General features: G+C 56.1%; 2 protein-coding genes across 3 annotated transcripts in view; one reads left to right on the plus strand and one right to left on the minus strand.

The window, feature by feature from the left end:
• DDX11 (DEAD/H-box helicase 11) overlaps positions 1-880 on the plus strand; it is a 32,997-nt gene extending 32,117 nt beyond the window's left edge. For both annotated transcript variants that reach the window (XM_018048640.1, XM_018048641.1), the window contains one exon: positions 8-880. In XM_018048640.1, the coding sequence (XP_017904129.1) occupies positions 8-37 (30 nt within the window). In that variant the 3' untranslated portion in view covers positions 38-880. The remainder of the gene's footprint in view (positions 1-7) is intronic.
• WASH1 (WAS protein family homolog 1) lies at positions 870-16,958 on the minus strand. The gene is made up of 11 exons (XM_018048642.1): positions 16,711-16,958; positions 13,394-13,547; positions 4,458-4,569; positions 4,104-4,250; positions 3,831-3,967; positions 3,494-3,629; positions 3,136-3,337; positions 2,873-3,043; positions 2,312-2,470; positions 1,425-1,493; positions 870-1,308 (listed from the first exon to the last, which is right to left on the minus strand). The coding sequence occupies exons 2-11, from the start codon at positions 13,540-13,542 to the stop codon at positions 1,169-1,171; spliced, it is 1,422 nt and encodes a 473-aa protein (XP_017904131.1). The 5' UTR covers positions 13,543-13,547; positions 16,711-16,958; the 3' UTR covers positions 870-1,168.

Consider the following 20,552-nt stretch of genomic DNA (forward strand, 5'->3'; position numbering starts at 1 on the left):
TCTGCAGTTCCATCGAGAGAAAGCTGGCCTTTCCTGACTGGTGGCCACACCGCTGCCTGGTTGCCAGGCCCTCCCTTCACCTGCCCATGGGCAACATCATCGTGAGCTTGGTCTGCAGGGATCCTGCCTGAGAAGGGGGTGCCGTGGGAGCCCCTTTGGGACTCATTGGGCTGCCAGGATGCAGGAATAGGTGGACCAGCCAGCAGGAGACAACGAGGCTGACCCCAAAGAAACAGTGACCCCGCCATTCCTGGGCCCACCCCCAGCAACTGCCCTGCCTGGAACGGAGTCTGCCTTCTGCGCGGCTCAGCCCTGTGGGCCGCTGATTCCTGGCCGGTCTGTGAGCAGCTGTGCAGGCTGCAGCCACCCTGCCCTGGCTTGTTTCTCAGGATCCACATTCTCAGAGGTGAGATGGAGCAGGCTCTTCCAGCCTCTCCCTTTTGCCCTCGGAAACCCAGAATGTCATCCATCCCCACCTCCTGCTGTCTGCAGGGCCGTTCTGCCCCAGCTTCTGGTTCCCTCGGCCACCTTTTCTCTAAGTCCTGAAGAACTGCTCCCCAACCTCCCGGCCTCACTTCCTCCCACACTGCTGGCCCTCACCTGCCCCTGGCCCTGCCAGCAGGATCATCCTCCTGGCCTGGCTCCAGGGCCTCCCGCTCAGCCACAGAGCAGATGCCAAGACACCGCCTCCCCTGACATCAGCGATTATGCCGAGGGCCATTAGGCTCTCAGCATGGCTATTTTTAGAGACCCTGTGTCCATCACGGAGACACTTTCCTGTGTCCCCCCCCCCTCCATGCAACCCCCCACCACCGCCCCCTGCCACCCCCTGCACAGCTCGGGTTCCTTAATTAAAAGTGCACTGTTGGTTTAGGCTCGCGTCTTGCATCACTTCTTTATTGATTCATGTACTGTTTTACCGCAGTCTCCCCAGGAAAGAGGAGCACACGCTGGTGAAGGGGGCTGGAGCACAGGCAGAGGCACCCCCCGCCACCATGCCTCCCCTCCGTCCCCAGTTTGGCCTCTGAAAGCAGCCTCCTTGCTCCTTGAAGATCCCAGCAAGAGAGCTGGAGAGTCCTCCGTGACCCCATTCCCCCAAGGAGCCTGTTCGGCTGTTCTGCACGGGGGCGTGGTACAACTGGGGACTTGGGGGAGGATAAGCCCAGCCCTAGGACTCCCAGTCATCCTCATCTTCCTCGCCCGGGGGCTGATGTGGGGGAGGCAGGGGCGGGATGGAATCTGACATCCGGGCGAAGGCCCCCCCTGGCCCCTCGCTGGCCCCGGACCCAGGTCCTTTCCCAGAGATACCTAGGAGGGCAGACGCTGGAGTGAGGAGCTGGTTTGGCTGGTGGCACCAGGCCACCCAGGCCCTAGAGACCTGAAAACCGTGAGGAAGGAGGCGGCACCGGGGTCCTGCTTCCTACCTTTGCGCCTCATGGCCAGCTTGTTGAAAAGGTCCGACATCAGGTCCCCGCCCTGGGTGGTGGCTCTCACTGCAGTGGGAAAGCATGGCGACAAGGTGAAGGCACCCGGGGTGGCCTCAGTCCAGCCCCTGTGACACCCCAAGGCTCAGTCATGGGGTCCTCTGCACCGTCAAAACTCTGGCCCCTCCACAGCCACCAGGCCACCACAGCTCCTGGAGCACTGGTCAGTGTTACTAGGAAAGCAGGTGACCACTGAGGAATGGAGTCACCGACATCCGGAGTCAGACTCAGGGAGCGGAGTCGCCGCCGCCCTGAGACGGGCACGGAGCAGAGTCGCCACCCTGCGACGGGCACAGGGAGTGGAGTCGCCGCCCTGAGATGGGCACAGGGAGCGGAGCGGAGCCGCCGCCCTGAGATGGGCACAGGGAGCGGAGCGGAGCCGCCGCCCTGAGACGAGCACGGAGCGGAGCCGCCGCCCTGAGACGGGCACAGGGAGCGGAGTCGGAGCGGAGTCGTTGCCCTGAGATGGGCACAGGGAGTGGCAGTGGACACAGGAGCCTGCCCGGGCTCCCCGTGCGGTGCTCAGCAGCACAGCGGGGATGACTCAGGGCTGGGGCCCCAGAGAGCTCAGCCGCTTTGGGCCCAGACATGGCATCTGTCAGCACTGGATACACAGCTGACGTAGCCCGGAGCCTCAAGGGGCCTCGAGAAGTGGGACACAGCCAGGTCCCCATCTAAAAATATCCCTAGTCCCTGTTTCCTTGGACAACTGGCCGAGTCTAAGCAGGTTCCACCACTGGGCAGGAGGGGCCCACACACGCCGGGGCGGCCTGCACAGGCCCTGGAGACACAGGCAGAGCGCCCTCCTGCAGCGGGTCCAGCCTCACCTTGCTCCTGCTCCTTCTGCTTCTTTTTCTCCAGCTTGCGCTCCTTCACACTGCGGAGCTTGGCCTTGCCGATGCCCCCGGCCTGGCGGATAGACTCCAGCAGAGTGGCCCGGCCACTGGAGGGGTCAACCACTTCCTTGGGCGCTCCTTGGACTGGGGCTGGAGGGTGGAAGGTGTGAGGAAGAATGGCTGCTGGGGCAAAGCCAGGCTGTGGGCCAGCACTGCCCGGGGGGGTGCTGATGTAGCCCGGGAGACACACCACTGAAGGGCCACGTGGGGACTCGCTATATTTTCCATGGTTACTAGCAGCCCCCTGTCACTGGTTCAAGGGGAATGGGGGAGTCCAGGCTCCCTCTACCTTGAAGGTTAGAATTTCAGGAACCCACAGATACCGTTCGAAACTACTACTTTATGAACTCGGGAGGAATGTGATTTTGAAATCAGAACTATTCTGAAAATCTAGAATTGATGACCACTTAACTTAAGCTACAGAAAACCCTCCAGGGATCCAGAAGTTGGAGGCGCCCCTCCCCAACCCACATGCCCCAGGACTGCCCCTACCTGAAGGGGAGGCACCCCCGCTGTCGTCCCCCCTGGTGGGCTGTCCTGGCGGGGCCACAGCCTGCGGCGGGGGCGGAGGCGGGGGGACACTGATCTGTATGGCTGGAGCTGGGGGAGGTGGTGGAGGTGGCGGGGGCGGTGGGCGTGCCGTCAGCACCCCATCCTCGAGGTCTGGGACAGAAATCGAGGTGTCAGGTACCTTAGGAGGCAAGAGGCTGAGCAGGGGAGCGCCCGCCCCAGTCTGTCCCCAGCTCTCGGCCCACCTGGCTTGAAGGGCTGGGCCACCTCCGTGTGGAAGGTGGGCAGCTCAGGAATGGCACCAGGGGCAGAGGGGGCGATACCAGGGCCCAGATCCGCGCTGTACATGAGGTCGTCAGCCACACCTGGCAGGTCAGGCAGGTAGGACGGCACGTCGATGTCTGGCACCTGGCCCAGGTCGGGCACGTAGAAGTAGTTCTCCGGGACCTGTGGGTTGGGAGGGTGAGGGGAGCCAGGGAACGGGCCTTGGAGCTTCCCAGGTCCCCAAGCACAGCTGGGCGGGTAGGGGGCTCATCAGACCCCTGGTCCAGACAACACTGGGGGGCCACGCCTCCCCCACCCCCAGGCATCGTCTCCATCCACCTGCTGCTCCAGCTGCTCTCTCCTGCTGATGGACAAAGGGGCATCGAACAGCTTCTCTTCTGTCTCAGCCCCCAGCATCACGTGGGTCTTTGTGACGGCACCGGCCAGGGGGTCCAGGAAGACATACTTCTTGTACCTGGAGAAGGCGGAGGGCAGGGGATGCAGCACCTGTGCTCGGCCCCCGGGCTGGACCACCCTTCTCACATCGTTAGGGCCCCAGCTCAAGTTAGGATTATGGCCTCCCAGGCCTTACGAGCCTCCTGGCTCCCAGGCCATAGACTTCCGCTGCACCCGAGCCTGGAGACCCCCTGGTCCCCCGCCCCCCCCACCCCCTCACAGGTTCTCGGTGGTGTTGAAGAGCAGCAGGGAGCTGACAGAGCTGATGTTGCTGGGGAGCCCGCCCAGCCCCTCCTCAGCTTCGTCTTCAGGCTCTGGCTTGGTGTTCACACACACGGGGAAGAATTTCAGCTTCTCCTGGGGGTGTGGGGAGATGGGAATTGACCGAGGGAGGCGGGTTTCGGCTCCAGGCCAAAGAGCTCCCCTCACTCCCCCAGCAGTCAGAATCCTCTGGGGCCTTCGCTCCCTCCAGGGTGCAGGCACCCCCGCAGACCTGCAGGGCCCGCTCATCCAGGGGTCGGTGCTTGCTCTGGATCCTGTGGCGGGGACGCCTCTGCAGGCCGGGGTCCTGGGCCCCTGTGAAGATTGAGCCGTACTCCCGCAGGCGCTCGGGGGCAGGGTACTTGGCGCTGGAGAACACCTGTGGACACAGGTCGTCTGGTCACTCCTGCTGGGGCCTGAGAAGCTCCAGCCAGCCTGGGTTTGGGGTGGAGGGATTGTGGGCAGGAGGAAACCTGAGGGGTAGCTGAAGCAGGGACCCGGCAGCTTCGGAGGCATGGGGAGAGGGGAAAGAAGAGGGCTTTTGGGACTACCGACCAGCCAGAGGACAGGGCCACATGCTTGCTACCTTGATGGCTTTCTTGCTGCCCTTGATCTTCTCGATCTTGGCCTGGGCCAAGGACACCCTCTCCCCAATGGCCTGCAGCTGACTCCGGCTGAGCTCTACTCGCTGGGAGATCCTGCCACCAAAAAAACAAAACAAAACAAAACAGAAACTAATCACCAGGGCTGGAGGCTCCTCCCCAAGCCCCTGCAGCCTCTGGCCCCCTTTCTGTTTCCAACAGCAAACAGGCGAACGGGGACTTGGGTAAGGGCTTGTGTCTGAATTGTTTGTTTTGGCTATGCCCCACAACATGTGGGATCTTAGTACTCGACCAGGGATTGAACCCGTGCCCCTACAGTGCAAACACAGTCTTAACCCCTGGACCATTAGGGAAGCCCTCAGGTAAGGGCTCTTAAAACAGTAATACCTGCTTGTCAGGGCTGCTCCTGGAACTTCCCAGGTGACCTCAATCAGGACCATCCAACCTGAACGGTCTGGGAACAGACTGTATTCCATTCCCTGGAGCTCTGGGCAGGGACTGGCAATCACCATGGCACCAAGCTGGCACCTGTACATGCCACCTGAAAGGATGTAGTGCCCACCCACCAGGGCTTTCGTTCTCAGGCTCAGGTGAGCAGAGACAGAATCTTCATGACTTACATGGAAGAAACCAGAGCTTAGCAAGGCTGAGCGACAGGCCAGACTGGTCCTTATTTCAGTCCCAGAGCTGTCCACAAGGAACTGCCCAACTCAGAGCAGGTGGTTCTAGGTAAACCCTAGTTCCCACTGAGGTTCTCACAGCTGTGGGTAGGCTGCCAAAGGGCTGCCCCTCCCCTTCCCAGGATTAGCGGGCTCCAGCAACAGGGTACCCTGTTAGTTCCTGAATATGCCCAACACTGCCTTGTCATGTGGCCTAGCCGTCTCCCCACACGGCTGGTCCTTCACTTCACTCAGCCCCATGCCAAAGCCTCCCTGAGACAGAGTTTAAAACTCACTGTCACTTTCCAACCCCTAGCTGGCTCTATTATACACTGCCACCTGTCACCATCACAGAGACATCATTTTGCCAACAAAGGTCTGCAGAGTCAAAGCTATGGTTTTTCTAGTAGTCATGCAGGGATGTGAGAGCTGGACCCTAAAGGCTGAGCACCAAAGAATTAATGCTTTCCAACTGCGGTGCTGGAGAAGACCTTTGAGAGTCCCTTGGACTGCAAGGAGATCAAACCAGTCAATCCTAAAAGAAGTCAACGCTGAACTGATGTGAAGAGCCAACGCACTGGAAAAGACCCTGTTGCTGGGAAAGATTGAGGGCGAGAGGAGAAGGGGTGACAGGATTAGATGGCTGGATGGCATCAGTGACTCCATGGATGTGAGTTTGAGCAAACTCAGGGAGACAGCAAAGAACAGGGAAGCCTGGCATACTGCAGTTCATGAGGTCTCAAAGAGCTGGATACGACTTAGCAGCTGAACAAGAACCACCTGTCACCATGTGTCTCCTGCCTGTGGGCTCCTAGGCTTGGGGCTCTGCTCTCTGCTGTGTTCCCAGCACGTGGCACTGTGCCGGGCACCTGAAGGGCTCCTGTGCGGTCACTGAATGGCCAGCACCACATGCCCCAAGGTAAATGCACACGCGCCTCACTTTCACTATTCAGCAGCACAAGGTTCTTCTCACTTCCCAGGAGCCCCAGCCCACCCCACCAGGGTGCCCTCTGCCCAAGAGCCCCTCGACCTCCAGGAACACCAGCCCCTGACAGTGGCCACAGCTGATGGATGGCAGAAGGCCTGCGGTCTCTGGTCAGAGACCACACAGCGAGAGAACTCAAGGACTTTTTTACCAGCCCTGATCAGCCACTTTCACAAGCGCAGGGTCTCCACCCCGATGAAGTCTCCTTCATTACTCTTGTGGCCGCTCGTGTGCAGGGGCTTGGGGACGGGCTCCAAGCAGGTACCCAAACCAGCTTAGTTTTCCTCAACAGGCTGGTCTGAGTGGGGCAGCAATGCATACCAGATCAAAAGGCACAGCTTCCTTCTAGGAGATATGGAACCAGTGACCTGTCTGGGCCCACTTTCTGGCAGGGAGGACGGGTTCTCTACTTGCACACAGGCCACCTTCTCTAGTTCCCAGCTCAGCCCCAATGCTGCTGGGAGATGATGCAACCTCGCAGTTAACATAATGGCGGCATAAAAGGTGGATGTCAGAACTGGACACAGATGGAGCCTGCTCTCTGTCTGATTTCTCAAAGTTGCAGACATCAAGCTTAACAGTGAACCCTGGCAAATTTCCGGAATGGATTATTAAATACAGGGTCCTGAGCAATCTGAAATGGAAGAGGTGGATCCCCGGGGCCAACACTGTTCTAAATTTATAGCGTTTTCTGACAGGGTTATTAGCCTGGTGTAAGAGGGGAAAAACCTCACACGCAGTGCAGCCTGAGTCAGCAAGGATGCTGATGGCTTCTCACAAAGTCCTGTGGATGAGATGGAGCTGCGGGCTGGAGAAGAGCACACTTAGGAAAAATCAGAGCGAGCCAGAGAGCAGCAGCACCCGGAAGGCACCATGGGCTGATTTCAGTCGTGAACAAAGGTCTCTGGCAGGGCCTCACACAGCTCACCCAGTGCTTGATTAGGAAGCTGGGGTATCCAATGGGAAGGCCCCCAAACGGTCTGCATGGTGGAATCAAGACCCACATGAGCTGAAAGGCCAGGAAAGGTGACACTGATACAGAATGACCGTGAAGCTCAGCACTCAGGCGCACAAACACAGGGGACAGAGGTTGAGCAGGGGTTCAGGTGAAGGAGGACCTGATGACTTTGGTCACCTAGGCGCTAATGGCAACCTGGACTAAGGAAGTGAGTCCATGGAGCACACAGCACCATGTTCCTCTCCCACCTTCTTTCAACAAATGGGACATCCAGTCTCTTGGAGGCATGGCAGAGGAAGCAGAGCCCTGGATTCATGAGCTCATCTCCTGGACACTCTACTCACGCACAGCCGTGTCTCCTTCAAACCAGGTCCACACGTTAAGAGGACCCTGAATTCCCTTCCGGGCTACAGGCTCTGCCTGAATCACGGTTGCATCGCTAGCACCTGGGACAGCACCTGACACGGAACACAGCAGCTAGGTAAGAAGTGACGAGGCAATGAACGTCCAGAGGAGGGTGAGGAGCCAGGTGAGGAGTGAGAAGCTCACGTCATACAAGGCAAGTGAAGGACATTCGGTCTAAAGATGAGATGACTTTGAGAATGTAACTCCCTTCAGATACCAGAAGACCTCAGGTGTTGTCAGGTGGGAAAGCAATAGTCACCAGAAAGAGTGGGGTGCATCAGAGTCTGTGGTGCGGCGGGGGCAGGGGGGTTGGGGGGAGGGGGGGCAGTGTGGCCTAGGAAGCCATCAGACTCCAGCTGGATGCCCACTGTCAGGGTGCTCCGGGGTGGATTCCTGTGAGGACAGGATGGAAGATGAAATTCCCAGAGTTCTATTCTTATCTAAGCAATGTGCTGCTTGTTGACAAAGGCCTCAGGCAGCCCAATCTCAAACCAAGGGTGAGAGAAGAGGTTTCAGCTGGTGGGTCATCTCTCCTGACTGGCAGGGGCAGGCTGGAAGGCAGTGTTGCGAAGGCTTGCGGGGCCACGTGGGGTGGGGCCCGAGAGCCAGGACTGATCAGCAACATCCATTGTGAACAGGATGGTGCCAAGAGGGCAACTTGTTTGTTCCTCATCTAGATCCCACGGCTCAGCCCCCAGGCTCATCCCTGTAGCTGCGACCCCACAGTGTCACCAGGACCCCAGCAGGGAGGAGCAGGCTCAGCGGGTCTGCTCAGAGCCTGGGGCAGAGAGAAATCAGGCAACACACACCTGCTCCCAAGGAGACAGACAACTGCCATGTCCCCAAGCCCTGGGGACACTATGGCCGTGGGCATGTCACTTAACTGGTCCATGTCCCACCTTCTTCAGCTGAGAAGCAAGGCTGGTAACTTCTCCATCGGAGAACTGCCGTAAAGGTCAAAGTCAGTGATGTCTCATGACCAGACAAGCTGACAAGTCCCCAGAACACGGTCAACACCTGCCTGGACCACCCACAAATTGGGTGGGGTGAGAGGCCCCAGGCAGTGCTGAGTAGACCCGGAGAAGAACATTCCAGATTCCAGACAAGGACATGGCACACTGCAAGGGAGCACTGTGGAGGGCAGAGGGCTCCTCTGCCGGGGCCTGGGGCGTGAGGCGATCAAGGTCAACGAGGCCCCCAGGGGGCCAGGACAGCGCCTGGGCTGCCTGTCCCATCACCTCCAAAGCCAAAGCTGATCCCCACAACCCTCTGTGGAGATCGCCTATGAAGCCAGGCAGGCCCAGGGCTCCCTTGGGGCTGCTGCTGCTCCCAGCATCACACCAGTCAGCTGCTGGTGGGGGGCGGCGAAGACCCCCAGCCCTAACTGCCGCTCCCCTCCCCTCCCCAGCACCCCCCCCCCCCATCAGCCCTGTGAGCAGCTCTTGCTTTCCCCTGGATCTTCTCCACTAGCTGGGGTAATTAAGAATGATCTGCTAATTATGCAGGCGGCTGATTGAGGCCTCCTAACCCTGGGAGGCACCAGGTGCCAATCAGCAGGGAGGAGGGGAGCACGGAGGAAGGGGAGAGGATGGAGGAAGTGAAGAGGAAGAGAGGGGAGGGGAAAGGGGGGAGGAAAGGAAGAAAAGACCAGGGAAAAGCTCTGCAGAGGGCAAGTGGTCAGGCTGGGGCCGCCGGGGAGGGCCATCTCTAAACCCGCCATTCACACAGTCCCCTCCACTCCTCCTGCAGCCCCTCTGCCGTCATCTAAGTCATGTGGAACAGGTGACGTCTCTGGGTAGCTATTTTGGGGCTGGCATCTCCCAGGTGACGAGGGGCAGGTGAGGGCGGGAGGTCTGCTTGGCAGGAGAAAAGGCCGGGGAGGGGCTGTGAGGAGCGGTCCAGGCGCCCGCAAGGTCCTTGTCATTCTCTCCAGCTCTGTAGACTCGGCTGCAGGCTGCGGCAGAGCAGAGCGGGAGAAGGACCCGGCTCAGAATGCTAATACCCTATGAGCTCACCTGCCTGCAGAGCTGGGCACAGGCTCCAGGGGGGCCAAGGGCTGGGCCTGGGCCTGAACAGAGGGGAGGGGAGGGGAGGGGAGAGGGCTCTTCTCTGCAAGAGGAGTATGTTCAAGGGGGGCAATTCCATGCTGGAGTCACATCCCCACTGCAAAACCCCATGAGGAGAAAAGAGCCTCAGGCTTGTAGGCAGCTGGGGGATAGGGGGGCAGGGCTCGGCATCCCCACTCCCTGTCATCCCCGACCCCTCCCTCCCCTTCGACCTCATTCCCAATCTGTCACTATGTCCCGTCAGCATTCCCTTTGAAGTGTCTCTTATCCGCCCATCCTGCACCGCAGCCCCCCTCCTTGGCCCCTGTGCAGCTGCCTGATGACCCCTCCCAGCTCTTTGTCCCATCACTTTCTGCTCAGAACCCATCAAGGCTCCCAAAACCCTGGGCTTAAGCTCAAAGCCCCATCCAGCTGGGAGAAGCCCTCATGGCCCTGATGTGGCCCAGCTCTCCCCTCACCCACTCCTCCCACCAGAGACTGTCTCAGCGTTGTGGGGACATGAGAAGGGCTTGGTGGTGAGGGGCACAAACATGGAGGCTGACTTTTACCCCATCCTGCAGTGAAGGAGCAGACCGCAGGGACAGTGGCTTCTGGGCTGGGGTGCTGAGGGCCCTGCTGCCAGGGGCACCACTCTCCAGTCAGGCCTCAAGCCCCTGGCGCCCCTTTCCAGGTCCCAGGCAGACCGCATTCCCCACCCCTCAGCAGAACCTGCCCCATGTGGCTCCCCTTCAGGAGGCCTTCCCTGACCCGGGAGCAGGCGGTCATGTTCCTCTCACCATCTGCTCCCTCATTTCATCACAGCCAGCCTCCACTGGGGATGCCACTGCTGCCACAGGCCTGGTTCCCACATTTCAGATTAAACCCTAGGTCCTGGGAGTTAGGCATGTGACCAAGGGCTGAGCCAGCCGCCGTGTCACCCCCATCCCGCCCCAGCCATGGCTCTGGGACCGCCGTGAGGCTGGGGCTTCTGGGGAGGCGCTCTTTCCTGCTGGACCTAAGCTGTGGGCCCACTGGTCACCTTGCAAGAGCAAGGCCTGTCTGGGGGTGGGGCCAACCCAGGGGCAGCGAGCAGGGAGGGGATGAAAGCAAACCAGGTCCTCACGACATCACTGAGCGCTGCGGCTCCAAAGCCTGCTCTGCCGGCTGGTTCCTTTTGCTTCAGTTAGTTTGGGGAACCTAACTGATAAACGTGCTGCCAAGTCTTGCTTCTCTCTCCTCTGGATCCCCAGGTGCCCACACAGTGCATGCTACACGGCTCAGAATCAGCTCAGCCAGTGGCTCTCCCCTCTGAGATATGCCGCCCCTGAGCACAGGGACCACGTGGCCATGCATCATTGGTATTCCTCAGTCCCGAACGCTGGGCACCTGCTGGGAGAGGGGCAGAGCCGCCCGGAAGTCGGCTGTTTAGGGGAGCACCCTGCCAGCCCTGGGCCTCAACGAGCCCACCACCCCTCCATGTCACATGGCCTTCCTGCCCTCTGCTTCTCCCATCCAGGAGCAGAGGAACCTGGAAATGTCTACAGGAAGGGAAAGGAAAGCATGCCAAGAATCCAATCTCCCCTTACAAACATGCAGGCACGCAGCCACGGTCCTGGTGAGGAAGCACAAGCATCTCTGATGGACTGTTCCATCACGAGGTGTGGGGTGACTGGAATCTGGCACTAGTAGCTTTTACAGGCCTGCGTCCTCTTGCTTAGGTGACCCCTGGATACATTTAGCACCTAACGCTTTCTATAACTACTGACAACAGGTAATGGAGGGCTAGCACAGGCGGCAAATGAGCAGAGATGATGTTACTAAATAACAAGAGGGAACATTTACTGGATGCTTACTATACACCAGGCACTTTGGTTCCTTTGTAAATTTCAATTCATTTCATCTTAACGATGATCCTCCGAGGAAGGCACCATCATCATTGCCATTTTATGGATGGGAACATTGAGGCTTTACAGGGAGGTTGCTGCTGCTGCTGCTGCTGCTGCTAAGTCGCTTCAGTCGTGTCTGACTCTGTGTGACCCCAGAGACGGCAGCCCACCAGGCTTCCCAGCCCCTGGGATTCTCCAGGCAAGAGCACTGGAGTGGGTTGCCATTTCCTTCTCCAATGCATGAAAGTGAAAAGTGAAAGTGAAGTCACTCAGTCGTGTCCGACTCTTAGCAACTCCATGGACTGCAGCCTACCAGGCTCCTCTGTCCATGGATTTTCCAGGCAAGAGTACTGGAGTGGCGTGCCATAGGGAGGTTAAGAGCAAGCAAATGGGGAAACCAGACTGGAGCCAGGAAGTCCGCTCCAGAGTCAACCCCCTTAATGAGGCCCCGCTCTCAGTTACACTCACTTCCTGGAGAGGCCCAGGGCAGCCAGGTGCATTAGAGGGCAGCTCAGAGGCATTACAGTCAAGTGTTGGGACTCTCCATCTGGAGACAATGGCCCCATTTTCTGCCCCCACTGGGGAAGGCTTCTGGGAAGAGGTGGGGTTCCAGTTGGTGGAGGAGGAGATTGCATGCTGCAGTGGTGGGGGTCCCTGGTCTGGGATACAAGCAGGGGACAGTGGGGGAGACTTGGCCAGGAGAGGGACCTGAATCAGGCGGTCAAATGCTCCAGCCGGGAAAGCACAGCGTGGGCATCCAGGAAGAAGCGCTAGCCCATCTTAGCTTGCTCATGGCCAGAGAAACAGGACCTTACACAGGACAAAACTAGGGAACCTTTGCAGAAAACAGCAAACACCACACACACATTCAACCAAGACTGAATGAAAAAATCACAAGAGCCTGAGAGCTGAGCTGGATCAGTGCTAGGGGTACAAACAGCCACCACTCCCCACCTGGGATCACTGAGGACCCAAGGCCACCTTGCCAGCCTCCCGAAGCCCCTTGCTCCAGCCACACTGGCTTCCACTGAGGCCCCTTTCCACTTTAGTTCATGCTCTTCCTCCTTTCTTGAAGGTTTTTCCCCCAACCTACCCACTCACGATATCTTCCCTTCCACCAGTCCAGCTTTTCCTCACATACGTCTTCCCTGACCCTATAGACCAAGTCAGGCCTCTTATCACAGAGACAGGGGTAATTCCAGAGCTGGGAGCCCCCACACCTGGGTGTGACGCCTAGTTCCACTGCTCAGGCAAGTCTCCTGACCCTTCTGCCAGTTTCCTCATCGACAAAGTGGAAATAACAGAAGCTCAAACAAAAAGCTGTTAAGGGACTTCTCTGGTTGGTCCAGGGGCTAAGACTCTGCGCTCCCAGTGCAGAGGGTCTGAGTTCGATCCCTGGTCAGAGAACTAGATCCCAAATGCTGCAACTAAGACCCAGCACAGCCAAATAAATAAATACATATTGAAAAAAAAAAAGGCTGTTAAAAGTGTTGAATGAGTGAACACACTCAGGTCAAAGGTGGCACACAGTTAATGTGACACAAATATTAGGTGTTACAAGACAGTAGAGATTGGTTTTACCACAACTGTAACTAACACCCAACTGATCACTTAGAGTCTGTCTCTGCTGCTGGAGCGGACCCTCCAGCTGGGCAAGGATGCTGCCTTATTAAAGGGCCCAGAGCCTTGCACACAAGAAATGGTGGATAACCAACCATGGGCTGACTGTCGGAACAGGCGAAGGAACAGGGCACCCCAGCAAGGGAAGAGCAGTTGGGAGAGTCATACCACTGCCAGCGCCCGTGGATGCATGGGGAACCCCAGGGCTAAGCAGGATGGTAAACAGCGAGCGCTTACAAGAAAAAGTCTACACAGAGGACCCAGCTTGGCCCCCTGGGCACCATAAGTCCCCACAGAGGTGCTCCAAGAGGGTGCCTCTGGGACTGGAGAGATGACTGCCTGGGCCAGGGAGCAGCACCCACCTGCTGAAGATGTCTCCGGAGACCTTCTGTAGGTACTGCAGGGCATCCGCCACCTGCTGGATGGCCTCCTCTCGCCGCAGGTCTGGCTGAATGAGGGGCACTGCATAGGTCTGACCGGCCAAGGAATGCTGGGTCCCCGTGGGGGTCATGGTGCCTGGGGGAGAGAAGGGAGCATCAGGACCCCCCCATCCCACACCCACCCATCACAGGGCCAGGTGCGGGAGAAGAGCATGCACGCAGACCCCATCCCAATGGTCTGCACGGCTTCAGCCTGGGTGGCAGTCGGGGGGCTGCCAGAAGCTACTGCTCTGTCAATGCTGGTTGAGTGAGCAGGGGAAACTGTAAGGACCAGAGATGGACACAAGGCATTCAGAGGGCACTGACTGGCTGCCACAAGGTGGGTGCATGGTACCCAGCTAGGTGCCCCTGCCCTACCTCATCTCACCTCAACCTCCCAAGCCTGGATGAACAATAAAGAAACCGTGACTGTGGAGTGAAAAAGAGGGATGGATTGCGGGGCAGTGGGGAATTGCCTGTGTCTACTGCCGGGTACCAGCAAATGGTACCGGTTCTGCAAGAGCACAGAAAATATGGACTCTGGGTTCTTCCTCTTCTGGTCCCTGGGACCTGCTCCCGAGAAAGGACAGGCAACGGCGGGAGGCAGGGATGTCCGGGCTCTGCTCTCCCGGATTAGAGCTGCGTGTGGGGTGGGGAGAGGCAGGAGGAAGGAGGGACACATGGGGGGTGGACAGGAAGGAAAAACCCTCCTTCGAACTGCAAGAGGAGGGCAGAGTCAGTCTATTTATACTGGCTTTAATTAACTCCGCTCCCTGGTGCCACCAAAGCAGCAATCACACTGCAGACGGCACTGATGTGATTGGCAAGAGAGGCATCGGGCAGAATATTAAGGCACCAAGCCCCTATAAATAGGCCTAATCACGGCCCCTCGGTAGAAGACCGTGAAGAAGACATTAATCAGCCTGGCACCGTGCCCCAGACCTGCTCTCCTAGGTTGCAACAGAAGTGTGGGTGGGGCTGGGTAAGTCAGCCCAGGGTGGGTTTAGAAGGCTTTGTTTGAGCTTCAAGTCCTATATGACCTGGGGTAAGTTGCTTGCCTTCTCTGAACCTCTGATTTTTTCCACTTCTCATCCCACAGACTGAGAATGGCACTGCCCTCTGAAAAGTAGTTATGCTCAATGCTTCACACCAATATCCTCACCTTGCTGGAGCTTACTCCTCCTCGCTCTCTGCTGGCTTCCCCCACTCTTCCTTCCACCCACCTTGTTCTCTCCTACCCTTCCCAGGCCAGCATTCTTCCTGGTCTGAGATGACCAGTCTGCTCTCCAAGCTCTTCTACAGCGGTGAACACCTCAGCTTCCTACACCTGAGCCTGCCTAGCACCCTCATCAGGATTCTCGGAGTAACTCCTCACCTCCCCACCTCTCCTCCCACCATCAAGTGACCAAAGTGGAGCCAACTGATCCCAAACCATCCCCACCCCTGCCCCTCTTTGCATTTATGGTGACGCAGCTCTGCTGGGCATCCTAGCTTAGTTCAGTATCTCAGTTTTCCCACCTGTAAGACAGAGAGGGAGGAAAAGGCAGAAAGAAGGTACTTTCTGTGCTCATCTCAAGATGCACTTCTCATGGTCAGTCACCCACCTAATGTATGTCTGTCTGCGTACCAGGGGGTGGAACAGGCACAAAGCCCCCAGGCAAGGAAACAGCAGGTCTGTCAAAGAACTGAGAGCCTGAGTACAGGTGTCCAGAGCTTTTACTCATTCTGTCTGCTAACAAGGGTTGATTAACTATCAGGCACTGGTCATGACCACAACGAAGAAGAATAAGACGCTATGCTAGCTGGGAAGACAGCCTGGAAAACAATTAAACAGCAGGTGTTAACGCTCTAATCCAGCTGTGAACCCAGTGCTAGGGGACAATGAGGAAGGAGCAAGTGACAAACCCCTACTGGGGTCAGGGAGTCTGGGAAAGCTCTTGGCAGACGCTGTGTCTCCCTACCAGGCCTGGGAGAGAGGGCAGGGAGAGCAACCCAGGGAGAAGGGACAGCTGAACAAAGGTGTGTAGGGAAGGGCAAGTGGTTTGGGCAGGGAAGATAAAACCATCCTTGGAGGAGGAGCAGAAAAAGACAGTGGCCAGACTGCGAAAAACACTGATGGCAAGGAGTACGACTTGAGCCTGAAGGCCAGGAAGGAGATCCTCAGACCTGCCATGCGGTATAGGGGCCGTAAGCTACAGGGCTCCTGAGCACCTGAAATAAACCGAGCTCGTCTGAATGTAGATGGAGTCCAAGCATAAAATACACACCGAATTTCATACTTCTTACTGAAACGAAGAAAATATTTCATTAAAAATTTAAATACTGATGACATCGTTGAAAGGACCATACTTTAAATACAGTGGGCTACTGCTGCTAAGTCACTTCAGTCGTATCCGACTCTGTGTGACCCCATAGACGGCAGCCCACCAGGCTCACCCGTCCCCGCGATTCTCCAGGCAAGAACACTGGAGTGGGTTGCCATTTCCTTCTCCAATGCATGAAAGAGAAAAGTGAAAGTGAAGTCGTTCAGTCGTGTCCGACTCTTTGAGACCCCATGGACCGCAGCCCACCAAGCTTCTCTGTCTATGGGATTTTCCAGGCAAGAGTACTGGAGTGGGGTACCATCGCCTTCTCCGACAGCGGGCTAAGTAAAGTGTATTACTAAGTTAATTTCGCTCTTCCCTTTTAAACTCTCACATGTAACTCGTAGTTTCTTGCACAGTATTTTTTTCCTGGACGGCGGACGCTACCTTTGACTCTAGGGCTTAGAGAATCTTGGTAAACACTGTGGATTCTCATAGGACAGTGAACATACAACAAATCGACTCTCATAAATTCCGCTTTTACAATAAATTTGCAAGTGTCGTCATACCGACACCCATACCAGCTGCGGGCAGGAACCCAGGCAGGGTTTTAGCGGTGTGGGGTCAACCAGGGGCCGGGAGGGACGGCCACAAAGGGAGGGTTCCGAGAGCCGGGCCAGTGGTGGGCAGGCCCGCGGGGCGGGAGGCGGGCCCTCCTCGCAAACCGGTCGGGGTTCCCCGGGGCCCCAGGTCGCGGCGAGGGCGCGTACGGAGGCCCAGTCTGAATCCAGCGGACGGACGCACGGCCAGTCGGCGTCCGAGGCGGAAGTCACCCGGCCCGGGCCTCCCCGGCCGGCGTCCCCCGGAGAGCCGCTCCCGCCTCCGTCAGTTCCCTCGGTGACCAGCCCCCAACACCCGCTCTCCGTCCCGCCTTCCCAGCCAGTCCTGCGCCCTCACCTGCGTTACGCCCGCCGCTTCCGCGACGCGACGCGCCGGGTCCCCGCCGCAGCCCGCTCCGCCTCCCGGGTGATCCGGACCCGGAGCTCCGGCCCCGCCCCCAGCCGTCAGTTCCGCCGGCTCCGCGCCGCGGGTCTGGGCCCCCAGTGGCCGCCCGTCCCCTCAGCTCCGCCTTGCCCGGCGGCCAGACGCGACCCCCACGCTGCCCCGCCCCCGTGCCCTCTGCCCCCTCTCCCCGCGCAGCCGCTCCCTTCGCCGCGCGGCCCCGCCCTCCGCGCCCGCTCCACCCACTTCTCCTCTGTGATGCGCTGGATTGTACCTCTCTCTGCCCGTGCTTTCTGGGCTTGGCCTCTGCGGGCCGAGCTCCCCAGAGTCCGCCCAGTGCTCGCCCTCCCTTAGATAGTAACTGCCAGACACAGAAGGACCACGCTGTGCGAGGTGCCCCATAGCCGCCAGATCCAAACAGAACCAGAGCTGTGGTTGCTGTGGAAGCGTTATGGTTTAATGGGTTCAGAGCTCCTGACCGTCTGTTCTGGGCTACACTTAAGTCAGGCTCCTCTGAATCCTCTTCCTAACTAGGCCTCCACTTGAGAAGCTCAGTTTTAGCAAGAATCCTGTCACTCGATTTAGCCAGAAACCTCCGCCCTCTTGTCTGGCCAAATTCCTTCCTCCCTTACCCGCCACCTGCCCCCCATCCCTGTCCCCAGGTAATGTCCCACCCCTCACCTGCCCGCCTGCGGCAAGAGTCCTATCCTAGAGTTACCCGTCCCTCTTAAGTAAATTTCCCTCCACCCCATCCCCTACCCTGCTGTTTGTCCAGCAGTCCCCACTTGTCTGCTGTATTTGGAATTGACCCCGGGTCTCTAATGACCTCTCTTTTCTCCTGTTGCCAAGTCCCGAAAAATCTGTTTTTACCACTTCAAAGACTGTGCGGCTCTGGTTTCCCTTCACATGTTGGTTTGGGACGATGACAGAGTTCTGGATATTGCGGATGGTTGCACGACGGGGTGGATGTATGTAATGCCACTGCACTGTACACTGAGAAATGGTTAAAATGGTAGATTTTATGATATGTCTTGGTTTCAACAAGAAAAAAGGCCTAGATGCTTGTTTAAAAGACTTAAAAAGTAAAATACATAAAAGCAGCATCAGTGCAAAGATTCTGTAATAGTCCCTCCTGGGGTCCATTGACTTGCCTCAGAATTCTTGTCCCCTCTCTTTTAGGGTTGCCAGATGAAAACAGAAGATGCCAAGGTCATTTGAATTTCAGATGAAAAAAAAAAGTTTTTTTATTTTTATTTTTATATAAGTATGTCCCAAACTGAGCATGGGGCACACTTACATTTTAAAAATCATTTGTTGTTTATTTGAAATCCAGGATTAAGTGTTATATATATATATATTTTTTTGCTAAATCTGGCAAAAATTTCTCTCTACTCTCTTCCGATTACTCTCAGAATTTTGTCCTCCTTCCCTACCCCTCTCTTCATTCTTCCCTGGGAGAGAGTTAGGATGAAATGTCTTTTTTGATGAGTAGACCCCAGTGTTTGCAGGCTGCAGCATACTGTTCCCACCAATGATGGGAAAGAGATGGGTTTGCACCTGTATTATAGACCAAAGGTGCACCTCTTTCAATACATTAACACCTAACCCTCAAGGTGACAGCATTTGGGCTGGGGCCTTTAGGAGGTAATTAGAGGCAGATAATGTCACAAGGGTGGGGCTCTCATGAGGGGAGACAGCCCTGATGAGAAGAGATCCTCTGTCTCTCTGCAACAGTAAGGACACAGACAAAAGGGAAAAGGGCTCTCTCCAGGAATCAGATTGGCTGGTACCTTGATCTCGGACTTTGGAGCCTCCAGACCTGTGAAAAATAAATTTAAGCTGTTTAAGCCACTCTATGGTATCTTGTTTTTGACTAACACAACCTGCAAGCTCATTTCCCCCTCACTCCACCTGAGCAATGACTGATCAGCTTAAGGTGTCCAGAACACATCAAAGAGGGACTGATGGGGTCTCGGCTGCTGCATTTATAAATTGGGGTTAACGGTTGAGCACAGGAGAGAAAGGATATCTAAGTGCTCTGTGATCTGTGAAGTATGTTCAGACACGAAAGGCTTGGGATGTCTGTCTGTACATAGACATGTTCCCACGTACTCCACACATCAAACCCAGCTGTCTTCTCACGAAAGTGCTGCAAGACAGCACACCCAGCCCGGAGCAGCCAGTTCACCCTCCAGACTGCTTACCCTCACTTCATCCAAGTCCTCTACCTCATCTACCACCGACTGGCTATCCCACACTTCATTTCAAAGCTTTCCTAGGAGCTGCATTGCGAAGACATTTAACCTCAGCCACTGGAGCTGTAGTGATAATGCTGAGGATAAAGAAAAGCTGAGTGTCATCTTAATATGTGGACACTGGGGCCCCACTTGCCTCTGGTGACCCATCATGTAATTCTATTCACACAAAATATCCTGAAAAGTCGATGCAGGTTGGTTGTTTCCAAGAATGAGGGGAAGGGGTAATGTGAAACGGCTTCTTAATGGGAACGTGTGTGCTCAGTCGTGTCCGACTCTCTGCAACCCCATGTACTATAACCCGCCAGGCTCCTCTGTACGTGGGATTCTCCAAGCAAGAATACTGGAGTGGGCTGCCATGCCCTCCCCCGGGTGAGCTTCCCCACTCAGGGATTGAACCCGAGTCTCTTGTGTTGGCAGGTAGGTTCTTCACCACTGAGCCACCTGGGATGCCCTACCTAATGGGTACAAGTTTTTAATTGGGGGTGATGAAAGATTTCAGAGCTACACAGAAGGAGGGGTTTCACAGCATTGTGTGTGCACTAAATGCCACTGAATTGTTCGCTTTAATTTTTTTACATTTATTGAATCTTTATTACAAAATGTCATCTACAAGACATTTTGTTTGATGGTTTGGGGAGTGAAAAAGAATTTAATGGCCTGATTGGGAAATGAGAGACACAGATGAAAAACAACACAAGGCCATATTTTACAAATTTAGTTGATAAAGAGTAAAGCAAGGCTGTATCATTGACTGCATGATGATTAAAAATTTTTTGCTTTCTTTTTTAATATAATTTTTATTGGGCTATAGTTGATTTACAATGCTGTGTTAGGAGCTGTTCACTTTAAAGTGGTCAGTTTGTATGGCTATCACCTCACTCTAAAAAACGAAACTGATAGACAAGGCTGGGGCATGAGAAATACTGTTTAACCACTAGAGAAAGAAAGGAAGCAAAAAGGTAAAATACAGATGTGAGCCCAACCTACTTCTTTTTAACAAAAATTCCCTAGGAATCTCCATCCAGTGACTTTCTCTAACATCTTATTGACCAGGTCTAGACCACATGACCTTGGCCAGCTGCAAAGGAGACTTGGGATATGAGTCTTTGTAACTGGGGTTATTACTTATCTGAACAAAATAGGATTCTATCCCTGGTGGCTCAGTGATAAAGCACTCGCCTGCCAATGCAGGGCACGTGGGTTTTTAATCCCTGAGTTGGGAATATCTCCTGGAGAAAGAAATGGCTATCCACTCCAGTATTCTTGCTTGGGAAATCCCATGGACAGAGGAGCCTGGCAGGCTATCATCCATTGGATTGCAAAGAGTCAGACACAACTTAGCGACTAGACAACAGTTAGGAGGGAGTGGACAGAAAGAGGATATTCAACTGGGCAGTGTCTGCTAGAGACACCTAACCTTTGCTCATGTTTGCTCAGAGAGGGGTTTCTGGAGGATGTGATGCCAGACATGAAGCTTAAAGGATGAGCAGGAGTGACCCCAGGGAAGGAGGGTGGGGTTATAGGCATTCAAGGACCACG

The sequence above is a fragment of the Capra hircus genome, chromosome 5, assembly GCF_001704415.2.
Source record: "Capra hircus breed San Clemente chromosome 5, ASM170441v1, whole genome shotgun sequence".
In the NCBI taxonomy this organism is placed as follows: domain Eukaryota; kingdom Metazoa; phylum Chordata; class Mammalia; order Artiodactyla; family Bovidae; genus Capra; species Capra hircus.

Bases quoted from the DNA above. Each gene is read 5' to 3' on its own strand.
- WASH1 (XM_018048642.1), bottom strand. From the start codon at position 13,542: ATGACCCCCACGGGGACCCAGCATTCCTTGGCCGGTCAGACCTATGCA. The intron at 3,630-3,830 runs GTGAGGGGGTGG...CGCCTTCTCCAG, and splicing joins TTCAACACCACCGAGAACCT to GTACAAGAAGTATGTCTTCC. The intron at 1,494-2,311 runs GTGAGGCTGGAC...TTCCCACTGCAG, and splicing joins GCAGAAGGAGCAGGAGCAAG to TGAGAGCCACCACCCAGGGC.